Below are 27,100 nucleotides of genomic sequence, written 5' to 3' on the forward strand. Positions count from 1 at the left end.
AAAATAATTGAAAAATGAGAAACATTACGTATGGTAAACAATAGTTTTAAGTACAGTGGACTTAAACATTAAATAAAATAAAAAAAAATTTAGTTTGATGTAATTGTTACTTATAATTATTGTTTACTTTAAAAATTTGAGTTGCTTTACTTACATTTTTTGAGGTAATCGGTGTCTACAATAATTGAGTATTCTGAACTTTTTGGGTTTTACAGTGTAGGGGAGTAACAAAAATATATTCATGTAATCAGCCTGTTGTTTAGAAATCTTAAACCTGAGAAGTGCTCAGTTCAACAAAGACAGAATTTCTTCAAATCAAACTAAACAGCAAATATCATTAAATAGTTATCTTTATTCAAGATAGTACAGAAAACAGAAAAACAGGGCATTTAAAACTTATTTCCCCCAATTTTATTAAAATACTTATAGGTAATGTTCTCATGTTTTGTTTGTCAATATGAAAATGAATGTTAAGGGCATGACCAGCTCTGAACACCTCTGTCTGAAATCACTTTCATTTGCCCTTCTTAAATTTGCCTGGTGTAGCACTTGTTTTCTGTTTCTTCTTGGCAGATCCTTTTATTTCAGGCTCCTATACAATAAAAAAAAAAAAATTTTACAATTTACTTAATTATCTTATAGTATTTAATTATCTTAACAGTTATACATTTTAGTTCCAGTCATTACACCCTACCTTGCGCTTAGAAGAGATCGATCCAGTTACAGTAAAGAACGTGTCCAGCCTGCCCTGGGTGCTCACTTGTCTACTCTTCATGATCTTCTTACAGCCGTTGCGGATACGATCCTCACTGACAACACACAAATTCAACAATCTGACAAACATTCTATTGCTGTGAGAACACAGCCACAAATACAAAACAATGATACCTATATTTGTTCCATCTCACACCTCATACTTCACAGCACAACAGGCTTCACTTCACTTACCTTTCCACCAAAACAGTGCCGGTTTTTGTGTCAGAGCAGATGCTTTGCCAGAGTATCATCAAATCTTATACACAAATATACATGCCACATCACAACCTTTGCGTACAAGCCATTTAATATCCAAAGCCATTAATGTGGCATACATCACAAGCTGCTTCTGCAATGGTTTGTAGTCATTTAGATATATTATGAATATGGTAGTAGCTTTTAATTTACACATATGACATTTGTTAACATTTTACCGTGACCGTATCCATGCTATACGACAGTAAACTCTACAGTGTACTTACTACAGAATTAGGGTTTGGTTTAATTAATATTACCCAGTACCGTGTGTAATTAAACTGTAACAATGACACCTTAAAATAAAGGGTTACTTTAATCGATGATTTTTCGATTAATCTATCTATCTATCTATCTCTATCTATCTATCTATCTATCTATCTCTATATCTATCTATCTCTATATCTATCTATATCTATATATATATATATCTATATCTATATATATCTATATATATATATATATATATATATATATATATATATATATATATAGAGATAGATAGATAGATAGATATATATATATATATGGTCGATTCAATATCATTTCTCAAAAGCTATCGTTCTTTTCTTCTGTATTTATTTCCGCAAACATTGAACATAATAAATAAATACCCTGGTTTCACAGACAAGGCTTAAGATAGTCCTGAACTAAAATGCATGTTTGAGATGTTTTAACTGAAAGTAACTTGCACTGACATATCATAAAATGTGTCAGTGCCAGTTTTTGTCTCAAGAAACACACCAGTAATGTTTTTTTTTTTCTAGTGAATGTTTATAAAATTACTTAAATGCCCTAATTAAACTAAGGCCTAATCCTGGTTTAGGCCAAGCCCTGTCTGTGAAACCAGGCCATAATGTGATTGACGTTAATCTTATTACTAGTCTTCTCACTAGATGTCATCCTCTTATTTACCTTGCGCGATGTTACAGCTGAGACCCTGTCATTCATTCAGTGCTTAACATGGCGGATGCAGATGCGTCTTTCAGCTTGAAAGACCAGGCAGTTGAAGGAACGGTCACTGCCCCGACTGTACCAATGCTGCATGGTCACGCAAGTTAGTAATTTGCATGCTTCTTCAAGCCTTGCCAACATAAACAATTTAAGAGAACTCGCGCATTGTGTGAGAAGTTTTGTGTGCGCACAGAAACCTGCACGTCTCAGACAGCGTGCAAATTATAAAAAGAATAAAGTGTCTCCTTATGCTTAAACTGACAAATTTACACAAACTTCTCAAAATGCTCGCACTGGCGAGTATCCTATTAAACAGTCGGTTATGGCTTAAGTGAACATGAACAGTAGAAAAAGACAACGCATGTGTATAATTATATTGGATCCATGCAGCTCTTAAAGTGATAGCCTAATATTCCTGCTGCTGTCTGTGTTTTTAATGTTAATCAAACTACAAATGACAAAGAACAATCACTCACTGCTCTTCACTTTTTTGTAACTTTAATAAGGATTATCCTTTATTTAATTTGTACAGTGTTATTTTACATTTGATTACTTCACTCAATTTCTTTACCTGAAAACTACTGTTAGACCTACCTGAAAAACCTTAAAAGCACTAATTATTACATTTGTATGTTTGTTCTATTGTATTTATTTATTTGTGCTATTGCTTGTAGTTTAATTTCTTTTTTTATTAATGACTGTTAACTAGTCTTTAATAATCTTTGAAATTTATATTAGTTAGATAGTAGTTTTGTGGCATCGAAATTGGAATTGAGAATAATTTCACTGGTATCTAAAATTTTGGTGTCATAACCTTATTTATTACAATACAGGGATACATGGGTCAAAAACAATAACTATTATTCATTTATTTTATTTGTTTTTTGTTTTGTTTTTTGTGGTGGGGACAGTGAAAATTGAATCACTGAAATCACTGAACCGAAAACTGAATCGAATTGAGATCTTGTGAATCGGAATTGGGACAACTGTATCAAGACCCAGCCCTACATGTAATTATGCAGAATTTATAGTAATTATTATAATAACTACATGTAACGTGTAACAAGGACACTGTAAATAAAGTATTATCAAATAAAGTAACTAGTATTTGTAAATTAAATAATTTTATTTTAAGACTTTTGACGTTAGCAGTTCCAGGTTTGAGACTGGCATGTTTTAGGAGTCGCTGCAGCATCCTGCACCCTTTTGGCAGAAAGTAGTATTTGTAAAGATTTAAGTTGGTTTGTACCTGAATTGTTTCTCAGCACACATGAACTGAATTAGTCCTTCCTCGTCAGGTTCATTCCACTTCAGATCGACAGATGGGCCGTCCACAACCTCAGGCTCCAAGAACAGACCCCGAGCCTCTTTATACAGCCAGTCCTCTGGAGCTGGGTGCTTCTGCAGCACAAACCAAACACAAACAATATGTTGTAAACCAACTTAACCAACGAAGGCTCAATGTAGCGCTTAAAGACAGTTTGTTTAACAACCTTCTACATTGTGAATAAAGCTAAATTTCACATTAGGTGACTAAGGTAGGTTTACACAACAATAATGTACTAAAATCAAAAGTTTTTTCCTTTGCATCTTTTGCAAACATTGACATTTGACAACATTGTCAAAACGATCCCCTTTCACATGGATCCACAAAAATGACTAAAACGCTGTATTATGCATGGCAGGCCAGTAGTTGGCAATTACACTTAAAGAAACACTATGGCACCCTGTACTGAACACGTAATATAAGCATGACATCACCGTTTTCTCAAATTCATGTTTTTGTAGTTTACACGGAGATAATGGTTTCGTATTCAAAAACCTGCACATTGAAACCAGTTTTTAAAAGTTTTTCAGCCCCCCAAAATATTGTCGTCATGTAAATAAATGGCCAAAACTCATAAAAAGTTTAGTTAAAAACTGCGTCATGTAAATGGCCCCTAAAAGTTTATCATAGGCCACTGGTAATAATTTGTTAGATTTAATTTGCCAGATTTAATATTTTATATTATGAGAATTAGTAGTATTTTTTTAGCACTATACATTTTTTTCTAATTCTTTTTTTTCACAGAAACTCTGAATGAGCAATAACATGACAAGCATCCCTGCCAGCCCATAACTTCTGTCTTAAGTAAATTCTTTATTGACTGGTGTGTTTTTTTTTTTTTTCAACTATGAAAAAAGTTCAACTATGCTATCTTCGTAAAAAGCTGGAATTTTTGTGCTGAGAAGCACAAATTCCAAATGCATTCATTCCAAATATATATACAAGCTGCAGGAGCCATCTTCTGGTGAGATGCAGGAATTCATTCAGCACAACACTGACAGTGCAACACGGGCATTCTCTAGCCGTTGATTGTACATTGGTTGTATACTTGTTATTGCGGTGCATTATGGGATTGAATAAGTGCACTTGATAACATCCACCATGGTTTTGGACACCACTACAAATGGCTGTTCCCTCAAATAGTACCCTATTTAAAGGCATAGAGGATGATTTCGGACACAGTTTGTGATAATTTGAGCTTTGTGGTGCGTTATCCTGCTTGAAGTAACCATCAGAAAACTGGTACACTGTGTGGTCATAAGAGGACAAGACATGGTCAGCAACAATCAGCTCTGGTAGGCTATTGTCCAATTTTGGTGAGCCTATGTGAATTGTAGCCTCAGTTTCCTGTTCTTAGCTGACAGGAGTGGCACCTGTGCTTAACGCGTGTTCAGTAAGGCAGACCTCAGTTGTAACGAGTGGTTATTTGAGTTACTGTTGCCCTTATATCAGCTCGAACGAGTCTGGCCATTCTCCTCTGACATCAAGGCATTTTCGCCCACAGAGTGCCGCACATTTCGCCCACATTTTCGCCTACAGTGCCGCACACTGGATATTTTCTCTTTTTTGGACCATTCTCTGCAAACCCTAGAGATGCACGAAAATCCCAGTAGATCGGCAGTTTCTGATATACTCACCAGCCCGTCTGGCACCAACAACAATGCCACATTCAAAGTAACTTAAATCACCTTTCTTCCCCATTCTGATGCTCAGTTTGAACTTCAGCAGATCATCTTGACCATGTCTACATGTCTACATGCCTAAATGCACTGAGTTGCTGCCATGTGATTGGCTGATTAGATATTCGTGATAATGAGCAGTTGAACTGGTGTAACAAATAAAATTGCCACTTAGCGTGCACTTTTGTATTTTCCTCCAGAAATTCCTTCACAAATAATGAACAAAATCACTACAATAATAATAATTTGTTACATTTATATAGTGCTATTCTGGGTACTCAAAGCACCTTACATATGGAAGGGGGAATCTCAACCACCACCAATGTGCAGCATCCAACTGGATGATGCCACGGAAGCCATATTGCGCCAGAACACCCACCACACACCAGCTTATTGGTGGAGAGGAGACAGAGTGATGAAGCCAATCAGTATATGTATGGGTTCTTCACAATGTTTTTGAGTTTTACTGAGAGACAAAGGAAGGATCACTTTTTTTTCCCCCAAAAAAAAATAAATAAATAAATAAATAAATAAATAAATAAATAAATCAATTTTTCATTTTGCAAAGGGGAGTATCAAATAAATGGGGAAAAAAAAAAAAAAAAAAAAAATACACTTGTCATGTTGCCAAAAGTTATTTTCTGACCATTAGCAATTGGACTGACCACTAGAGGGCACCACAATTCAGCAAGTAGATGATCCTGGATGTGAGATTTGAAGGGGTGCATCACTAATATGGGTACCATCTTGAAAATGTCGTGACCTGCAATGTGACATTCAACAATAAGTAAGCACCCTTAAATGGTGTAAATAAACTTACATTTGGGTCAATATTCTCAAGAATCTCTTCAATAGAGCCATGCTGTTTAATGAGGTCGATGGCCCTCTTGGGTCCGATTCCTTTTATAGTGCCACAGTAGTCACAGCCCAGCAGGATACACAGGTCAATGAACTGAGGAAGACATCCAAACATACACAAACATAGCAGTTAGAAAGAACTAAAACTTCTAGATATTTACATGCAAAAGATAAGAGGACTCACTGAAAGCAAAAGTCTCACCTGTTGATGTGTCAGACCCATATCCTGTAGAATACGACTGAAATGAAACTCTTGGATAGGGAGCTTTCTAAGATGAAAAAAAATAATAAATATGAACCAGTTACTTGTGCATGCCCAAACATCTCCATCACCATAATATATCCAAAAACAATTTCAGATATGAAGCGTATCCAAACATACTTTGCTTCACTGGCTGTTAGATGCCTCAACAGGACTGTCGTTCCAAATGTCAAACCGTCCATATCTTCGGTTGCTGTGGCATAAACCTTCCCTGATTTCACCAGAGCAGCACAGCTTGCCTCAGCCTCACATGGAGCCTTAACATGAAATATATACAACTCTGTTTATATCCACAAAATAATTATCTGCATAAAAATACAATAACCAGGACTGCCCTCAAGATTTTTCTAGTCGACTAGTCGTCATTCATTTAAGCCGTTACTCGACTAATCACACATTTTTATTAATAAGCCATAAATCATACTGACCCTTTAATTGCCTATATATCATAAATAGCCTAATCAGTGCTCAAGCGCACACATAAAGCTATATATTGGTAATTATTTTACAAAAGCACAACGTTTTGCTGTTATTGTGAGTTTACAAAAATAAAAGTAGACCCTTTACAGTTTGCATTACTTTATCTGTATGACCAAAATTATAGAGTATTTTAAGTTAAATGCAAGTGATCGCACCGGCACCTGTATGTCATACAGTAAGTGCGCTCTCCACACAAGCATGGACATGCGCCTAATAGCGTACATTTATCTAGGACTAGCCTAACAGCGAGCTGACTTGTAAAGTTGCTGCTACTTACATGTTTCAAGTGATAAGCCATATTTGAGGTCAATGAATGATAGGCGAATATTTGGATTTCCTGCCATTAACGATCCGCCCCTCACGAACTGCATGACTTTTTTTTCTGCAACTAACCACCTAATAAAAATCTTGGTCGATCAAGCCTCTTCTAGTTGACTAACAGTTAGTCGACTATTAGGGGGGAGCCCTAATGTGTGTTTTTATTTCTATAATTCTATAAAGTTGGCAGTCAGTGACTGGGGCAGTACCTCAATGTATGGGACTCCCATTAGAGTAAGTAACTTCTTGCATTCCTCGTTGTGTTGTTTGGTGACCTTCACTAGTCGCTTACTGAACTTGTCAATGTTCTCCTGTTCACCTGTGAAAATATTTGGTATTAGGACCCATTTTAAAGAATTATTTAAAAAAAAACAAGCTGTTTTAAAAGTGTCTGTACCTGCTTCCTGTGCCTGAGCTAGAAGCTTCTCAGCCTCTGCTCGTCTCTCGCCTCTCTTCTCCAGCTGCAAGAATAAAAATAAAAATCTGCCATCAAAAATGCTTACATGTAAAACTACACCCTTGCTTTATTTACTAAACACTAGTATACTAAATACCCACAGACCCAACCTTAAACCTTTTTTTTTTTTTTTTTTTAAATCTGCCTGGCACCCCCTGCCCCAAACCCCACCCCACCTCTGACTACCAATAATTAATTAATGTTAACAAATAAAACTCTTGATTTTAATAATGTATTAGTAATGGTGAAATTAACAAAGATTAATAAATGCTGTAGAAGTGCAGTTCATTATTAGTTCATGTTAACTAATGAACCTTATTGTAAAGTGTGACCTTTAAAACATACTGCAAAAAAAGTTTGTAATTTTTACAGAAATACTGTAAAAGACTACAATAAAAATCTTAATTAGTTAAGCAGTTAAGTCACCTTAAACTGTGAAAAATTGTTATTGTACTGTAAAACTGTCAAACGTTTAATTTCACTTATAGAGAAAAACAGTAAAATGACATTCCTTTAAGTCCCTGCATGACATCACATATGATTTTATATGAATTATTTAGTTTCTTCTTATTTTGCTTATCTATAATGTATATTAGAGTGTTTTATGTTACATTTTATGTTTAGTAAATTTATTGCATTATTTTAGTGTTGTGTGTTACCAATATACAAGTACTGACTATGTTTTATGCATTTGCGATCTGACTATGTTTTACATCATGTGGCTTCCTATTGAACCACTTGTATTATAGTTTATCAGTACATTTTAGGTAAAAAGCAGATTTTTATATTTTAAGCAGCTTGGTATATTAACATTACACCACTGATTGAAATAAGGTTATAAGTTGTGAAATGCACAGGCACAAATCTGCTATATTTTGTCAGTCTACAATTCTTGAATAAAAAAAAAAAAAAAAAAGGTTTGGAATGGCATAAGTATGAGTAAATATTGACAGAATTTTCTTTAGAGTGATTGCACATCTGATGCACCTCTCCTGATTTCAGCTGAGGGGGCTTCCCATCAAACACATAAACCGGCTTGATGCCACTCTCCAGCATTCGGATGGTCCTGTAGAACATGCCCATGAGGTGGCTGCGGAGACAAGGACACATGCATTAAAGTTATGATCATGCAAACGTAAAGTGGCACATGGTAATACGTTCAGAATCTACACCAGGGATCATCAAATAGTGGACCATGGTCCAGTTCCATATCGCCCCAAACCCGTAACGTCATCTTCGGAACACAAATTAAGATATTTTTTGATGAAACCGGAGGGTTTCTGAAGCACACAATGGCAGCAACATCATTGCACCTTTTGAGGTCCAGAAAGGTAGTAAAGACATTGTTAAAATAGTCAACATGACTACAGTGGTTCAACATTAATGTTATGAAGTGACAAGAATACTTTTTGTGTGTCCAAAAAAAAAATAAATAATAAATAACTTTATTTAACAATTTGAACTGTTGTCATACGCAGTTGACGTACTGAATGCAGTGCAGGCTTCCATGTTTACATCAAACGGCCAAAGTCACGCCCCCCAGTGGTGAAACATTGAAATTTCAAAACACTTATGACTTAACGAAGCCTCGTTTACTGAAATCACATGACTTTGGCAGTTTGATACATGCTCCGAACCACTGATTTGAAACAAAAGATTCGTAAAGCTTCATGAAGCAATGTTTCGAAATCTTCCATCACTAGATATCGTTGAATAAAGTCGTTATTTGTTTTTTGGCGCACAAAAAGCATTCTCATCGCTTCATAACATTAAGGTTGAACCACTGTAGTCACATGAACTGTTTTAAGTATGTTTTTACTAGCTTTCTGGGCATTGAAAGTGTTAATTATCTTGCTGGCAATGCAGGCCTCACTGAGCCATAGGATTTTATCAAAAATATCTTAATTTGTGTTCCGAAGATGAACGAAGGTCTTACGGGTGTGGAATGACATGAGGGTGAGTAATTAATGACATAATTTTCATTTTTGGGTGAACTAACCCTTTAATCAGCATGTTAAGAGCATTTCATAATAAACAAAGTTATAATAGGGAAAATTAATTGTAGATTGCAAAGACAGTCAACTCGTACTTTAAAATGTATTATGTATGTTTTTTTGTTTTTAGTAGATACTTATTTTAAGCAAAATATAAAATGGTCCAGACTTCAAGAGGAAAACCCTGAACCCCATACAGTATCTTTCTTTAACATGACATGGCCTTCTGCCATACATATCTAAATGCAATAATAGTAATAGCCTGATAAAACATCTGTTCTTACCCTTTAATATTAATATCCAATTGAGCTAAACTGATGATTTTATTTTTTTAATTCTCAGAAACCACTGCTTAGACTCTTGAGGGCACAATATACTCAATCTTTGATGACTATTTAGGTTTTTTTTTTTCCCCTTCCTTTTAGTAAAGTACTACTGCTGCCCAACTGAAAGTTCCAAAAAAATAAATAAAAATAAAAATTATATATATATAAAAAATTAATTTTACATTTCAGTCATGGACAAATGATAGTAGACATTACTACATACCTTGTCGTTTCTCCATCCTCATTTTGCAAAACATTACCGTCCTGTCTCACAGCGATCAAAAACTGGTAGATGCACATGGACGCATCAATAGCAATCTTCCTTCCTGCATGAGTATAATATACAAAAATATACACACACGTTTTACTTGGTATTTCTTGAAATATTAATCATAATCTCATTTAAATAGTAGGAGGCCTTACCAAAGTAGTTTTTGATGTCCTGCTCCTTGATGGCTGAAGGCGCGTGATCTGCAATGAGCTTTGCAAGACCGTGAATTCCCATAGTGACGAACTATGCTATTATCAGAAATCTAAAAGGATTAAAATCCATAAAGGGGAAAATAAAACAAAATGCAAAACAATGACCAACACAGAGCAGCTCATACATCAGTGTGGATACTAAAGAATGGAGAGAGAGAAAAAAACTTGCATGCAAAACAAAGCTTAAAATCCCGCAAGCATGTCCTAAAGCGGCTTATGCACGCGCCACATTTATATAACAGCACTTTACAAACTGCAAAACGCAGAAATAACGGAAAACTTACCAATAAAATGTGTATCTTAATGTCTCGCTTTTCAGTCATACACATACAAACGCCACCACGAGGAAATGCTCGTCAATTTCGCGCGAATTCTAAATAAAGGCATAAATAATCGAATTCCTATGGTAGACGATGGAATCGGTTAATCAAAATGGTCTAGTTCAGCCTTCGCAAGGAAGAACAACAGAACATGCATCTCGATCGATTAGTCAGGACTGGCGACACATCAACGAGAAGGAAGAAGTGACACCGATGTTCCTGGTAATGGTTATCACTTCCTAACGTGCACGATAAACGTTTTCTTTTATCGAACCCACACTTTAAGTTGTGAATTAAAGAAACCGAGAGTTTTTGAAACTGGTGCAGGTGTTGCGCTGTAGCCCCGCCTACCCCGGAAGATCCCCAAAAGGGTGTTTTTATTTTTTAAGGTGACGTGGATTCGCTGTGCGCCGCTCCTGCTCTCGACCTTTCGGCTTTTTCATCGCGTAAAATCAAAGATTGGATATCTTCCATCACCAGCAATGGTCAGATATGACATTACACATACGCGTGTGCTGTTGACTGGATTTTGAAAAGTAAGAAGCGATTCTATGGAATCCGAGGAAGCATCTGAAACAGGTTTGGTGCATTTCTCGGATGCGGAAGTATTCAAAGCATCTTAGTTGGCGAAAAGGATTTATAGTGCTCTTAAATCAAATTGCAGAGACTGGTCGACTTGTTTCTCATTTTTTATGTCTGAAGAATGCTAGCTACATCTGTTTATTTAACCTATCAAAACTGATTTGAATTAATCTAGCGGAAGACGTCAATTTCTTCCATTAGGTGACTCCACAAGAAAAGATTTCGGTAACACTTTATTTTACAGTGTCGTTACACATGTTACATGTACTTACTATAGTAATAACAGTAAATTATGTATAATTACAAGCAACTGAACCAAACCATATAGTAAGTACACGTTAATTCATTTTACTCAGCACTTATTTGTGTTATTACACTGTAACAAAGACACCTCAAAATAAAGTGACTTCACGACATATTATTGTCCATTTATTTACCTATATTTGCTTCCATATTCAACAATTGTGTAATTATGTCGTTAGAGTGAAATATTATATTTAGTAGTATATCATTGAACTTTTTTTAGCAGTATTTAAATTTATATGAATGATTAATTTTAATTCTGAAATTATGATTTACTCACCCTCACCTTTTGCAATACGTTTGAAGTACATAATTTCATGTAGTCACTACATTTATGCAAAGTCATTAAAATGTTCAACAATAATAGTCTGTTTTACATGTCTTAGTTTTATAAGTCTTACATGTAGTTGAAAATAAAGGTTAATGGACGTAATATGCATCAAGATTCAAATTTGTATGAATTATGAAAAATCTAAATAATTAAATTTATATGAATGATTAATTGAAAAGGTGTATTTTTCACCATTTCTCTCAAAGGGAGAGTTCACCCCAAAATGACATCATGATTTACCCACCCTTGCGTTTCCAAAATTCAAACCAGTTTTCAATTTTTAGTACAATATTACATGTAGTCACAAAATTGTATTAAAAATGTATAATAATTATAAAAGAATTAGCTGTTTAAAATGGTTCTAGCATGTCAAACCGCAGGACCTGTCAACCATGAGCCATTTAAAATAATTATGTAAATGTTTTTTTTTTGTTTGCACAGTTGCTGACCCCTTTTACAGTCTTGATTTGCTCACTTACAGGGGTTGTCATGACAGCAAGACTAGAATGTTCAGGCCTGCGTGTCGCTGGTCGATCCATGAGGCTCTGTGTGCTGGTTCTGTGCCTGCTGCCTCACTTCGGCAGGGCAGTCAGTTACAAGCAAGGCGATCCGGTGATCCTGTACGTTAACAAAGTAGGTCCATATCACAACCCCCAGGAAACCTATCACTATTACACTTTGCCAGTCTGCAGACCCAAAGAGGTGAGTGTGCACTATTCAGTATTATCTGGCTCTATTAGTGTGCTTGCTTTATGACCTTATGGTGCAATACAAGTCATTAAGATTTACTGTTAGTGTGGGTCTATCACCTTGTGAATGATTGTTGTGTTTGCAGGTCCGTCATAAAGCCTTGAGTCTGGGAGAGGTGTTGGATGGAGACCGTATGGCTGAGTCTCTTTACAACATCCGCTTCAAGGAAAACACAGAGCGACAGACGCTATGCAAACTCACTCTCTCTGAGAAAGAGGTAGCAATGCAGTCATATTCAGAAAATTTGCCAAATGCAATCTTGTTTGGGGGGTTTTAAGTTCCTTCTTTTGCTCTTGGCACATTGAATGCATCATTTTGCAAAATTATAAGCAAAACGAACCGTTTTCCTGTATGGCAGGGATTCTCTATCCTGCTCATGCTCTAATCAAACACAGATGAACCGGTTAGTCAGGGTTTTCAGGTTCATTTGAGAGTGATGGGTGTGTTACAAGGGTTGGAACTTAACTCCACAGGAAGCTAGATTTCCTGGAACAGGATTTAGCACATTTAAATGTCATAGAAAAGGAAACGGCAGAGATGTATGGGAATTGCTATAGATGTCTTATATTTTATGCATTTTTGAAACTACAGGTGGATCAGCTGCGAGAAGCGGTTGAGGAGCTGTATTACTTTGAATTTGTCCTTGATGACATTCCCATATGGGGTTTCGTGGGATATATGGAAGAGAGTGGATTCCTGCCTCACAGCCACAAGGTCTTTTTCTATGTCTACATCACTCATTCTCTGACTCACTCACACACATTGAGTCGCCCTAAAAAGTGTTTGGACACTTTGCTGCAATTATAAATGTATGCATTTCTTTGCATTAGATAAGATGACCAAAAAGTTTGTTGGTTTTACAATATTCAGGGATGTAATTTTTACGTAAGCATTTCCATATTTTCCGCCCCTGAAATTAAAGTATATAAAATAAAGAATGAGAAAAAAATGGTTGGGGGGTGTCAGTTGGGTACTGTATGATGATTGAAATCACGAAATGGCCTTAAACAATTGCTAATTGCAACTGCAATTTGTTACGTTTTCTAATACATTTATTTCATGCACAGTCTGCTTCTGAACACCCTTAACATCTTAGCCAGGGTTCAAAGCATCAGATGCGAGTAGAAATCAGAAGGGCTTTTCACACTTGAAATTGTTAACCCTGGGTCATTCTAAACCCCGGGTAAATGGAATCCTGGGTTATCTTGCGTCATGTTTCACACTGCTCATAATTTACCCGGGGTTAACAATTAAGCACGCGACCTGTTTACATAGCTCTAGCATTGCGCATCCTTGTATTGCCGACTGTACTGTCGAGTTTATACTGAATGGACATTTCGGACTATAAAGGTAAGAATGAAATGGTCACTTCTTCACTCAAATTGTTGTGTTTTCTGTCAGCATTTGACATTTTTCCTCTCAAACACTGAATTTACTGTTTATATACAATGCGCAGTTTTTCTGTGACTGTCTAAAGCACATGAATATGATGCACACTACTGTCATAACATTCTAACACCACGTCGTTTCACACTGCACAAGTTTGGTACCGCATTGCGGAGTTACTGCAAAAGTGGCCCAAAACTAGCCCAATCGTGTTGCGGGGGGGTTCCCTCTAGAGGTCGACCGATATATCGGTCGGCCGATATATCGGGCCGATATTTGTCTTTTTTTAATATATCGGCATCGGCCGATATCCGTGTTTAGTAGCGCCGATTTAAAGCCAGGCACGTCCGCGGGCAGCCCTGTGTTATTGTTGCGGTGGAATGTGCTGCTGCCGCATGTAAATTGAAACTTTTGGAAGATTCAACAACAGTACTGGGAGATAAAGGTAGCCTAAGGCTTAAATTCTGATATTTCAAAGTCCTATGGCCATATATTTACTATATATTACTAGTAAACTATGAAGTGTTGCTTCATTTAGTGAAAGAAACAACGGATAGCATAGAACCGTCGGAAACTGGCATAATGCTACAGCTGGTTGAAGGTTTGCTTACTTGTAGTTAACTTTAAGGACTGTAGTCCAAAACTACCAGCAGCTTGCTTGCTAACATATTAGCCCCAATGTTATAAGTTCTGTTTTATTTTTCCTGTATCGGAGTCAGAGAATTTCACTCTGTGCTTGGGGCAGCTCTGACAAACACTGCAGCGTGATTGAGGGCTACATTACTCCGACAAATATTGGCAATATTAAGAGGATTTGGCTTTTCCAATTAATGTAAGCCTGTTACATTCTTCTAGTCTATTATTATTACTATTAGGTAAGCTACTTTTATTATTAAATTAATATTATAATAAATTTGCCCCGCAATAATTTCACAGGGCATTACCGCATAACTGACGTGCTGTGAGGATAATAAAAGATTAGGCTATCAGCTCCTCTTTGAAAATGTTTTAAATATTTTTTAGGTCTATTATACAATGAATTAGACCTATACTTAAAATTATTAACAGTCTATAATATTTCCTAACACTGCAGTCATAAATGAAAATTAAGAGCAGCTTTAGGCTACTTCAAGCACTAACTTTAAAAAAAAAAAAAAAAAAAGCTGTTTAACACGAAATACTATTCTTCTCATTTGTTTCACTATATGTACGGGCAACAAGAGAAATAATGGAATAAATTAAGACAGTTATATACCGTTATCAGCATATTATGTTGAAATTCGTCTCTGAGAGAAAATGCTCCGTTAATGCAGCGTCAGGCAGCTCCGTCACTTTTACTTTCACTTTGAATACTGACCGAGGTTAAGCTTTTACCGGCATAACTTTTCCGCAAAGTTTGCACGTTGCTTCTTGCGTGATATCCATTGGCTCCCCTTCTTGGTTGAACCCCCGCGGATTTGTGCTAAGCCACTGCGCAGAAGTGTATGACATTTGTTCGGAAGCATGGTTTGATGCAGACAATAACCGGGTTTCCATCCAACTTTGCATTAATGAAAATTCAGCTTAAGAATATGCACATCTGCGTGTGTTTCCATCATCTGTTTAATGCGAAATGGACATCAGCCTAATAAAGTGATGTGTTCCGACCAATGACTATATATATATGTCGCACAGTTATTATCCTCATTAAACCTGTCTAACGTTGACCGTCAAGAATGTCAGAAATCACTAAGAGTTTAGCACTGTCCTTGCATACAAGGCTGTGCAACATGACAAAGTTTTAATTGATTTTTATTTATAAAGTTGTATTTATTTTATTTAAATGTATATTTAAGTTTACATTTATGTTCCAACAAACTTGAAAAATTCAGCTTGATAAATGCTCTAAAACTTTTATGTAAATCAAGTCAGTGTTCAATAAATGATGTTAAGTTTAGAAATGTTGTGCATCCACTAATTATTAGTGTGACATTTTAGCATGCAAATGAAGGGGAAAACTTCAAGATATCGGCCCTAAAAATCGGCAGCACATATCGGCCATCGGCTGACCCTGACCTCTAAACATCGGCATCGGCTATAGAAAAACCCATATCGGTCGATCTCTAGTTCCCTCTGTAAAAATCACATTCCGAGGGGTAAAATCTGCATTATTGGCGGGGTTCCCCTGGTAAAATTCGCATTCCAAGGGCTAATTGTCATGTTACTTGAGGTAGTTTCAACCTGCGGACATGAAAAACAACCCTCGGCAACAGTGTTAAAGTAGCCAAATTCCGCGGTAAAAACCCTGGACTTGGCAACACTGAATGGGTCCGATATGTTTTGTGGTCTGCGCCGACTCGCGCATATGATCCGCTCTGTGCTATCGTATCTCTGGCCTGGAGCAGACTGTGTGTGCGCTGTGGCGGTTCGCGTGACACTAATGCGAAACCAGACTTCATTCGCCACAACAGAAATTATATTTATACTGTCTGAATTGTTACGTATCCCCTATATAGTGCCATTCCCAATATAGAATGGTAATTGTGTGAACAGCAGTTTCCGTGACTATTTATAATATAGGGGGCGGGACCCTTTAGATTTTAGAGAGCATTTGATTGGACAGAAGATCGTATGAGCTGAAGTGTAGGGTGATGTCATCAAAATCATTTTCTTTCATTTGTCTTTGTTTTGGAGCACACTAGCTTATAGATAACTTTAAGGCTAACATATTCATACTAATCGCCAAAAAACGTCCTTTTTGATTTCATGGGGACTTTAAGGTCTCCTTGTGTTTTTCCATCAAAATAAAAGCTTAATACTTCAATGTTTGGAAGCAAAGATATTAAGGCAACCATAAATGTTATCATTGTAATTTTACTTTTGTTCTGTAAAATATATATATTTTTAAATATATTATTATTAAAAACTTTCAATTTAAAATTTTAGTACTCTAGAGTAATTAAATTTTTTAGAGCTACAATTGTATGTATTATTGCAATAGTAGAGTATTTATTTATTTATTTATTAATAATAATAATTATTAATATTATTTTTGTCCAAATCCAAAGTGTCCAAATCTTTTTGAGGCTGCTGTGTATTATTTGACTGTTTTGATATATGCTAATTCAGTGAATAAAGCATATAAACAAAGCTTTTTTTTGTACATCAGGTGGGGTTGTGGACGCACTTGGACTTCAATATAGAGTACAACGGCGATTCTGTGATCTTTGCCAATGTGTCTGTGAAGGATGTGAAGCCGGAGCCATTAGAAGAAGGAGGGGCAGGCCATGGTGCTGGTGTCGGCAGTGGTGGTCTGTTGATCACCCACACCTACAGCGTACGCTGGTTTGAGAGTACGTTGCCACATTCACGCAGAGCGGAGCGCCTAAGAGACTATTCCTTCTTTCCCAAGACTCTGGAAATCCATTGGCTGTCCATCATCAACTCACTAGTGCTGGTCGTGCTACTGCTGGGCTTCGTCATCATCATCCTTATGAGAGTGCTGAAGAATGACTTCGCCAGGTGAGGAGGGATTTGAAGTCTCATTCACATATGCAAATTTGGTTGATTACATAATTGTATTTAATTAATAATGAACAGTTTTTCATGCTGAAAATCCACACTAGGGAGCACATATTCTAATATGACAAATTGCTATGTTACTCGGCAACCATAAACAGTGTATATATACACTCACCGGCCACTTTATTAGGTAGATTTGAACCTTGTGGCTTAGATTCAGCAAGGTGTTAGAAGATTTTGGTCCATATTGACATAATAGCATCACGCAGTTTCTGCAGATTTGTCGGCTGCACATCCATGATGCAAATCTCCCGTTCCACCACATCCCAAAACTGCTCTATTGGAATGAGATCTGGTGACTGTGAAGGCTATTTGAGTATTGTGAACTCATTGTCATGTTCAAGAAACCAGTTTGTGATGATTTGAGCTTTGTGACATGGTGTGTTATCCTGCTGAAAGTAGCCATCAGAAGATGGGCACACTGTGGTGGACATGGTCAGCAAGAATACTCAGGTAGGCTGTGGCTTTACCTATGCTTGATTGGTGATAAGGGCCTCAAAGTGTGCCAAGAAAATATCCCCCACACCATTACACCACCACCACCAGTCTGAACCGTTGATACAATGCAGGATGGATCCATGCCTATACAGGTGCTGGTCATATAATATCATCAAAAAGTTGATTTATTACACTAATTCCATTCAAAAAGTGAAACTTGTATATTATATTCATTCATTACACACAGACTGATATATTTCAAATGTTTCTTTCTTTTAATTTTGATGATTATAACTGACAACTAAGGAAAATCCCAAATTCAGTATCTCAGAAAATTAGAATATTACTTAAGACCAATACAAAGAAAGGATTTTTAGAAATCTTGGCCAACTGAAAAGTATGAACATGAAAAGTATGAGCATGTACAGCACTCAATACTTAGTTGGGGCTCCTTTTGCCTGAATTACTTCAGCAATGCGGCGTGGCATGGAGTCGATCAGTCTGTGGCACTGCTCAGGTGTTATAAGAGCCCATGTTGCTTTGATAGTGGCCTTCAGCTCTTCTGCATTGTTGGGTCTGGCATATCGCATCTTCCTCTTCACAATACCCCATAGATTTTCTATGGGGTTAAGGTCAGGCGAGTTTGCTGGCCAATTAAGAACAGGGATACCATGGTCCTTAAACCAGGTACTGGCAACCAGGTACTGGCAGCCAAGTCCTGTTGGAAAATGAAATCTGCATCTCCATAAAGTTGGTCAGCAGCAGGAAGCATGAAGTGCTCTAAAACTTCCTGGTATACGGCTGCGTTGACCTTGGACCTCAGAAAACACAGTGGACCAACACCAGCAGATGACATGGCACCCCAAACCATCACTGACTGTGGAAACTTTACACTGGACCTCAAGCAACATGGATTGTGTGCCTCTCCTCTCTTCCTCCAGACTCTGGGACCCTGATTTCCAAAGGAAATGCAAAATTTACTTTCATCAGAGAACATAACTTTGGACCACTCAGCAGCAGTCCAGTCCTTTTTGTCTTTAGCCCAGGCGAGACGCTTCTGACGCTGTCTGTTGTTCAAGAGTGGCTTGACACAAGGAATGCGACAGCTGAAACCCATGTCTTGCATACGTCTGTGCGTAGTGGTTTTTGAAGCACTGTCTCCAGCTGCTGTCCACTCTTTGTGAATCTCCCCCACATTTTTGAATGAGTTTTATTTCACAATCCTCTCCAGGGTGCGGTTATCCCTATTGCTTGTACACTTTTTTTCTATCACATCTTTTCCTTCCCTTCGCCTCTCTATTAATGTGCTTGGACACAGAGCTCTGTGAACAGCCAGCCTCTTTTGCAATGACCTTTTGTGTCTTGCCCTCCTTGTGCAAGGTGTCAATGGTCATCTTTTGGACAACTGTCAAGTCAGCAGTCTTCCCCATGATTGTGTAGCCTACAGAACTAGACTGAGAGACCATTTAAAGGCCTTTGCAGGTGTTTTGAGTTAATTAGCTGATTAGAGTGTGGCACCAGGTGTCTTCAATATTGAACCTTTTCATAATCTAATTTTCTGAGATACTGAATTTGGGATTTTCCTTAGTTGTCAGTTATAATCATCAAAATTAAAAGAAATAAACATTTGAAATGACCCTACCATCTGAATGTCACATCAGAATTAGAGATTCCTCAGACCAGGCATTGTTTTTTTCCAATCTTCTATTGTCCAATTTTGGTGAGCCCATGTGAATTGTAGCCTCAGCTGTAGCCCATCTGCTTCAAGGTTCAACATGTTGTGTGTTCAGAGATGCTCTTCTGCAGACCATGGATGTAACAAGTGGTAGATACTGTTGCCTTGAAAAGGCATTGAAATTTATTTTTTGTCCCATCTTGTATTTTTTTCCATCACCATGTACCTTTACGGGCTCCGTAGAATTTCCTTTCTGAACATAGTATTCGGCTTCGGGCACATCCCCACTGGATATTTTGTCTTCTTCAGGCGATTCTCTATAAAACCTAGAGATGGTTGACTATGCGTGAAAATCCCAGTAGATCAGCAGTTTCGGAAATACTCAGACCAGCCCATCTGGCACCAACAACTTGGTGTCAAAGTCACTTAAATCACCTTTCTTCCCCATTCTGATGCTCAGTTTGAACTTCAGCAGATCGTCTTGACCATCTCTACATGCCTAAATGCACTGAGTTGCTGTCACACGATTGGCTGATTTGATATTTGCGTTAACGAGGAGTTGAACAGGTAATAAATACCTAATAGTACCCTAATGAAGTGGATGTATATGTAATTAATGTAACTTTATTGAACATTCATTAGTTTCTTTTATCATATTGCCGTCATCATTTTAAAAAGCTTCAATTAAATTGATTCAAAGATTTAATCAATTTAAGGTGGAATTCATGGCTGATCATGCATTCTGTTTGTTTACACTCTGCATGCAAACTGTACTTAATTAAACTGTAGTTTAAGTTCATTCAGTTCATAAATAAATGTCACATGTTTATTACACATGCAATTAGCAGCACATTTGGTACTCCAGGGAGCTCATGTTTCCATTTGTCAACCATTTAATGTGCTTCTGTTGTTCCCTGAGCAACACATGCACAAACATGTTTCCAGGAGATCGTGACTTCACAGCTCAACAAGGTTGCATTTATTCGCAATATTGTGAAATATTATTACAGTTAAAAATAATTGTTTTCCATTTTAATATAAATTTATTCAAAGCTGAATTTTCAGCATCTGCAGTTTTCAGTGTCACGATCATTCAGAAATCATTCTAATATGCTGATTTGGTGCATTTAACATCTATTTGTTTTATTATTATTTTATCATCAAAAGTATGAATTTCTTTTTAAAAAAACTTACTGACCCCAAACTTTTAAATAGTAGTGTAACTCTTCCCTTTTATTTTCTGTTGATTTTGTATATTGTATTTGCGTTCAATTATCTATGTAGAGGAAGAAGCAGCCATTACTCAGAGTTCATTAATGAACAATGGACTGACCGAACGCTGTCACTGTGTCCACAGGTATAATGTGGAGGAAGATGGGGGTTGTGACGATCTGGATCAGGGGGATAACGGATGGAAAATCATCCACACAGATGTCTTTCGCTTCCCTCCATATAAGAGCCTCCTGTGTGCTGTATTAGGGGTCGGGGCGCAGTTTCTGACTCTGGCCACAGGTATCACATGCTGCATTATAGAAATATATCAAACAATAAATAATGAATGCACATTTCAAATGAGCTAGTGTGAGCATGCTAAAATATTTGAGGACAGGGTCGTAACCACCGTAGACATTGAGGAGGATAAGTCCCCCCCCCCGAATAATTAGAAATAGCCAAATTATCCCACCAATATTTGACTGCTGTTTGTTGTTAGGATGACAAAAAGTCTTTTATATATTTATATATACTGCGCTGCCTCAGTGGTCTAACAGCACTTGTCAATAGCTGCGTTTACATGGACCCTAATCATCTGTTTGTGATTGGTAGCACAGTCAGAATAAAAAAGTCACATATAAGCACGTCAGTCGAATGAAATTTAAATCGGATTGTAACGGGTGGTTTAAACCTTTTCTAATCTGTTCGATAGGACGTATAAATACTTGATCTGATTTAATACTAAAACTAGAAAGTTGTTGAACGAGTTGTTGAGCGAGTCGGGAAAACATTTTCTGCCACCAGCATCACATAGTGACCTGGCAACTGTTCTGCAAGAGGAATGGCTCAAAATCCACTGGCCAATGTGACGGACTTGTATCTGTCATTCTCAAGACAAACTGATGCTGTATTGGCCACAAAAGGAGGCCCTACACCATACTAATAAATTATTGTGGTCTAAAACCAGTGGTCCATCCCCTGTAAGCAGCTAAACATTAAATGTTTGACAACTGTTTCACGACAGAAATGTTAAACCACTTATAGTATATCCAGCTGCACACTACTCAGCTTTTTTTCTACAATGTTTTTGATATATTAGACATAAGATTAAGAGTAAATGTTATTTCAAATAGTTTAAATTGATTACTTCACACATTTTTTACTTTTTCTTTATGACATAGTTCAAAACAGTTATGGCCTTGTTTGAGGATGGCATCTCCATTCTAAAAATATTAAACTCACTAGTTGACTAATAATTGTTCGATGACTAGTCGACTATCTTGTATGTGACACTTACTCTAGTCAGTTCCAGTAAGCCTCAATCAGTTCAGTTCAACTAACCAAATAATTGTACATTTGTTTATGATATAAAAACAAAAAAGTAACATGGTTAAACTTTTAATTAATCTCATGTTAATGCATTCACTTTGACTATTTATTTTATGTTATTACCATTTCTGGCACCTCATTTTGTCTGTCCCTAATTTGCATTGATGATTTGGCAATATTCTGTGTAAAACAGTTGTGTCAATGAGATACTTGGGATGAAATTGGGATTAATATGAGAAGAGAGTTGCAGATAGGAAGAACATGACTATCTGCAACAGATAATCAGATCAGATCTGATCAGATAATTCTCTTTCCCGGTTTCTTTAGGAATCATTGTCATGGCACTGCTGGGGATGTTTAATGTCCATCGTCATGGTGCCATAAACTCGGCAGCGATCGTACTGTACGCTTTGACCAGCTGTGTGTCAGGTTACTGTTCCTGCAGCTTCTACACACAGATCCAGGGCCAGCGCTGGGTCTGGAACATTATCCTCACCTCTGCGCTCTTCTCTGGTAAGACACAATGATCTTCTGTATTTATACATATAGATGGTATATACAACAGGAGCACACTGCGTGGGGTATTGTTTCCCATAATGCAATGTACTCAGCATGATTTTCCATTTCCAGTGCGTTTTAATTTTTTGATGTTAACCTCTTACCTGACTCATTATATATATGCTAGTATTCCATTCCAAATATAGTCTGTCGCAATTACACTGTTTTCATAAGCAAATGTACCTGACATTTCGCCCACTCACTGTTGCTCTCTTTGTGGTTCTCTTCTTTATTTCACTCTCTCTGATTCGTTTAGCCCCCCTCTTCTTCACCTGGAGTGTGGTGAACTCCGTTCACTGGTGGAGCGGATCGACCCAGGCCCTGCCTGCCACCACCGTGCTTCTGCTGCTTGGTGCCTGGGTGCTGGTGGGCTTCCCCCTCACCGTCATTGGTGGAATCGTTGGAAAGAACAGAGCAGGCAATTTCCAGGCCCCGTGTCGCACTCGTAACATACCTCGCCAAATCCCCCAGCAGCCCTGGTACAAACACACAGCTGTGCACATGGCCATTGGTGGATTCCTGCCTTTCAGGTAAGAGCAGTGAGTCTTGGCAGGTGATTTCCAGACAGTGGAATCTTTTCTTTCCCGTAAAATAATGTATTCAAACAAATGTATCTTAAATTGTTTTCAAATAAAAAAAATGAAAGCTTTAAGAAAACATTTTTTAATTATATTACAGTAGTGGGCAAAAGTAATGTCTAGATGTTTTTGCATGTTTATAATTTTTTTGACAGCCTGGCTAAAAATTATGTCCAAACAATTTGGCATGTTTCATTGCATTATTATCACAAATAAACTCAAAGAACAACTACGCAATATGCTTACAAAATCTTTAACAAATTTTTTACCAATATTTGAATAGGTGAAGTTGTCAATTTTCCATCATTTTTGACCACTACTGAATATAAGATAACATTCTGAATATAGTTTAATATTTAAAAACGGTTTTTATATATTATATAAGAACATTTTACCATTTAAAAAATGTTATATATTATATTATTTAAGAAAACATTTTGATATATATATATATATATATATAAATATAAGAAAATATGTTAACATAATATAATCACATTTCAAATGTTTTATATATATAATGGCATATATATTATATTCATATGCATGTATTTTATATATATATATATACAGGTGCTGGTCATATAATTAGAATATCATCAAAAAGTTTATTTTTTTTATTATAAATTATTTTTAAAAATGAAACTTTCATATATTCTAGATTCCCTACATGTAAAGTAAAACATTTCAAAAGTTTTTTTTTAAATTTTGATGATTAGAGCGTACAGCTCATGAAAGTCCAAAATCCAGTATTTCAAAATATTAGAATATTTCCTAAGATCAATCAAAAAATGGATTTGCAAAACAGAAAAGTTCAAGTTCTTTAAAGTATGTTCTTTTGTGCACTCAATACTTGATCGGCAGGACATATTACAGCAAATGACTTGCTCCTAGCACAAATTACTGCATCAGTGAAGTGTGGCATGGAAGTGATCAGCCTGTGGCACTGCTGAGGCACTATTGAGCCTTCAGATCATCTGTATATTGTTGGATCGACTGTTTCTCATCTTTCTCTTGAAAATATCCCATAGATTCAGGTCAGGCATGTTGGCTGGCCAATAAAGCACAGTAATATCATGGTCAGCAAACCACTTGGAAGTGGTTTTTGCACTGTGGGCAGGTGCTAAAGTCCTGCTGGAAAAGGAAATCAGCATCTCCATAAAGCTTGTCAGCAGATGGAAGCATAAAGTGCTCCAAAATCTCCTGGAAGATGGCTGCATTGACTTTGCACTTGATAAAACACAATGGACCAACACCAGCAGACGTCACGGCCCCCCCAAATCATTATTGACTTCAGAAACTTCACACTAGACTTCAAGCAGCTTGGATTCTGTGCCTCTCCAGTCTTCCTTCAGACTCTGGGACCATGATTTCAACATGAAATGCAAAATTTACTTTTATCTGAAAAGAGGACTTTCGACCACTGTTCACTGTCCAGTTCTTTTTCTCCTTAGCCCAGGTAAGATGCTTCTGACGTTGTCTCTGGTTCAGAAGTGGCTTGGTAGTCCTTTTCCTGAAGATGTCTGAGTGTGGTGACTCTTGATGCGCTGACTCCGGCTTCATTCTACTCATTGTGAAGCTCTCCCAAGTGTTTGAATCGGCTTTACTTGACAGTATTCTCAAGCTTGCGGTCATCCCTGTTGCTTGTGCACCTTTGCCTACCCAATTTCTTCCTTCCAGTCAACTTTGCATTTAATATGCTTTGATACATCACTCTGAAAACAGCCACCCCATTCAGTAATGACCTTCTGTGACTTACTCTCTTTGTGGAGGGTGTCAATGATTGTCTCCTGGACCATTGCCAAGTCAGCAGTCTTCCCCATTAGTGTGGTTTCAAAGAACAAAAGATACCCGGAATTTATACTGTAGGGATGGTCATTTAATGAAACTCAAATGTAAATATTCTAATATTTTGAGATACTGGATTTTGGACTTTCATTAGCTGTACGCTCTAATCAACAAATTTAAAAAAAAAAAAAACTTTTGAAATGTTTTACTTTACATGTAGGGAATCTAGAATATATGAAAGTTTCATTTTTTTTAAATAATTTACAATAAAAAAATGAACTTTTTCACGATATTCTAATTATATGACCAGCACCTGTGTGTGTGTGTGTATATATATATATATATATATATATATATATATATATATATATATATATAATGTGTGTGTGTGTTTGTAAGAAAACATGTTTACATATACTAAATAACATTTTATTTTTTTGTAAATATTAGAATGTAAATAATGGAATATATTATATAAGAAAACATTTTAAAATATATCATGAAAGAAAATATGTTAATATAATTAATAATAATTTTTATATATAATAGGATATTATAAGAAAACATTTTTAAAATATATTGTTATATAAATAAGAAATCATTCAATATAATATTTGAAAATATTTCTTATATAATAAAATATAAGGAAAAATAAAAAATAAAAAAATTTATGAGAACTTGCTAATATAATATATTATTTAAAATGTTTTATATTTTGAAGGGTTGGATTTGGGGTCTTTAACTGTAAAATTCCCCTACAATATAAAAAAAAAAAAAAAAAAACCATTTTAATTTAAGATAATATAATTAAATTACTTTTATATTTTATATAATTTTTAAAAATGTATTTTATTATATTACATTAATATTATATGAAATCTTATTCTTTATCTGCTTACACATCTGTTTTTCTTCTCTTGAATTTATAGTGCCATCTCAGTAGAACTGTACTACATCTTTGCCACTGCGTGGGGTCGTGAACACTACACACTCTACGGCATCCTGTTGTGCGTGTTTGCCATCCTGCTCTCGGTGGGCGCCTGCATCTCTGTGGCCCTCACCTACTTCCTGCTCTCAGGCGAGGACTACCGCTGGTGGTGGAGAAGTGTTCTTAGCACCGGCTCCACTGGCATCTTTATATTTGTTTACTCTCTCTTCTACTACCACAATCGCTCCAACATGAGCGGCCTTGTACAGAGCGTTGAATTCTTCGGATATTCTTTGCTCACTGCGTTTGTTTTCTCACTCATGCTGGGAACGGTCTCCTTCTGGGCTTCTCTGGCTTTTATTCGTTACATCTACCGTAGCCTTAAGATGGACTAAGGGGAAACCATTTACTCTCAAACTGTCCCCCTCCCTCCTCAAATGGGGAAAGAGACTCATGGACCATGTCCTCATGGGACCCTGCATGAGCAGGCTTTGTGTTGCTGAAGTATATTAAACTATCAAAACTGTTTCTGATGCCAATCTAAAAAGGAATAGGGAGCAGACAAAGCAACTGACTAAAGACTAATATTTTATTTTGCTCACCAACACTCTGATACTTAAAATTCACATAGATATATAGTTGCTAGATTATCTGCACATCAAATACAGAAGTATTTGAGAGTCAGCTGGATTGTTTGTGCTGAATGGGCCAGATTTTCATACTTCAAAATGTTGCTTACCATGTATCCAAGACTTGAAAGTTCTGTTTTGGGTTTTGTTAATGTAGTGAATATGACTACAATGATTAAATGTCAGTTTCAAAACATAAGGGGACAAGAATAAGAGGCCTTCATACTTTGTGTCATAAGACCATTGTGGAGATAAAGCACTTATATTTACTGTAGGTGAGTTTAATGATGATTAAAGGTGGATGTGTGATTATATGGAAGGATATTATCATCTTTGAGGAAAAGAGACGTGTCATATTGTGTGCAAATTGTGCAATATACACATTTTGAGTTTTGGAGGGAAGGATTAACACAAGCAAGCTGAAGAAATTATGGTAGATTATGGAAGCAATACCATTGTCTGAAGTCGCCATCAACTGTGATCTGCTGAAATGTAAATATACTATGTTTTCAATAAAGTCACTTTTATTACCGTAAGAGAAATAAATATGTGGGTGAAATGGAACGATAGTGGTGTCTATTAT

At 36.5% G+C, this 27,100-nt stretch overlaps 2 protein-coding genes across 6 annotated transcripts; one reads left to right on the forward strand and one right to left on the reverse strand.

The window, feature by feature from the left end:
* Window positions 1-332: 332 nt before the first annotated feature.
* Window positions 333-10,582, reverse strand: fen1 (flap structure-specific endonuclease 1). 2 transcript variants are annotated; one of them, XM_051881821.1, is made up of 12 exons: window positions 10,434-10,582; window positions 10,090-10,199; window positions 9,890-9,992; window positions 8,334-8,436; window positions 7,287-7,350; window positions 7,099-7,208; window positions 6,212-6,348; window positions 6,032-6,098; window positions 5,792-5,923; window positions 3,215-3,366; window positions 695-809; window positions 333-592 (listed from the first exon to the last, which is right to left on the reverse strand). In XM_051881821.1, the coding sequence occupies exons 2-12, from the start codon at window positions 10,169-10,171 to the stop codon at window positions 515-517; spliced, it is 1,143 nt and encodes a 380-aa protein (XP_051737781.1). In that variant the 5' UTR covers window positions 10,172-10,199; window positions 10,434-10,582; the 3' UTR covers window positions 333-514. The 2 variants fall into 2 exon arrangements, with proteins under 2 accessions (XP_051737781.1, XP_051737782.1); XM_051881822.1 differs by lacking the exon at window positions 10,434-10,582 and adding an exon at window positions 10,319-10,429.
* On the forward strand, window positions 10,578-27,081 carry tm9sf1 (transmembrane 9 superfamily member 1). Of its 4 annotated transcripts, none has more exons than XM_051881818.1 (9): window positions 10,578-10,691; window positions 12,167-12,387; window positions 12,521-12,652; window positions 13,027-13,149; window positions 16,970-17,322; window positions 20,853-21,007; window positions 22,364-22,549; window positions 22,851-23,124; window positions 25,890-27,081. In XM_051881818.1, exons 2-9 carry the CDS (start codon window positions 12,175-12,177, stop codon window positions 26,281-26,283), a joined length of 1,830 nt encoding a protein of 609 aa, XP_051737778.1. In that variant the 5' UTR covers window positions 10,578-10,691; window positions 12,167-12,174; the 3' UTR covers window positions 26,284-27,081. The 4 variants fall into 4 exon arrangements, with proteins under 4 accessions (XP_051737778.1, XP_051737775.1, XP_051737776.1 ...); XM_051881815.1 differs by lacking the exon at window positions 10,578-10,691 and adding an exon at window positions 10,702-11,048; XM_051881816.1 differs by lacking the exon at window positions 10,578-10,691 and adding an exon at window positions 10,702-11,005.
* The last annotated feature ends 19 nt before the right edge of the window (window positions 27,082-27,100 follow it).

The sequence above is a fragment of the Ctenopharyngodon idella genome, chromosome 23, assembly GCF_019924925.1.
Source record: "Ctenopharyngodon idella isolate HZGC_01 chromosome 23, HZGC01, whole genome shotgun sequence".
Lineage (NCBI taxonomy): Eukaryota > Metazoa > Chordata > Actinopteri > Cypriniformes > Xenocyprididae > Ctenopharyngodon > Ctenopharyngodon idella.

Bases quoted from the DNA above. Each gene is read 5' to 3' on its own strand.
- fen1 (XM_051881821.1), bottom strand. From the start codon at position 10,171: ATGGGAATTCACGGTCTTGCAAAGCTCATTGCAGATCACGCGCCTTCA. The intron at 7,209-7,286 runs GTACAGACACTT...ATATTTTCACAG, and splicing joins AGCTCAGGCACAGGAAGCAG to GTGAACAGGAGAACATTGAC. The intron at 3,367-5,791 runs GTAAGTTTATTT...TTTGTGCTGCAG, and splicing joins TTGAGAATATTGACCCAAAT to AAGCACCCAGCTCCAGAGGA.
- tm9sf1 (XM_051881815.1), top strand. From the start codon at position 11,021: ATGGAATCCGAGGAAGCATCTGAAACAG. The intron at 21,008-22,363 runs GTATCACATGCT...CGGTTTCTTTAG, and splicing joins GTTTCTGACTCTGGCCACAG to GAATCATTGTCATGGCACTG. The intron at 23,125-25,889 runs GTAAGAGCAGTG...TTGAATTTATAG, and splicing joins GGTGGATTCCTGCCTTTCAG to TGCCATCTCAGTAGAACTGT.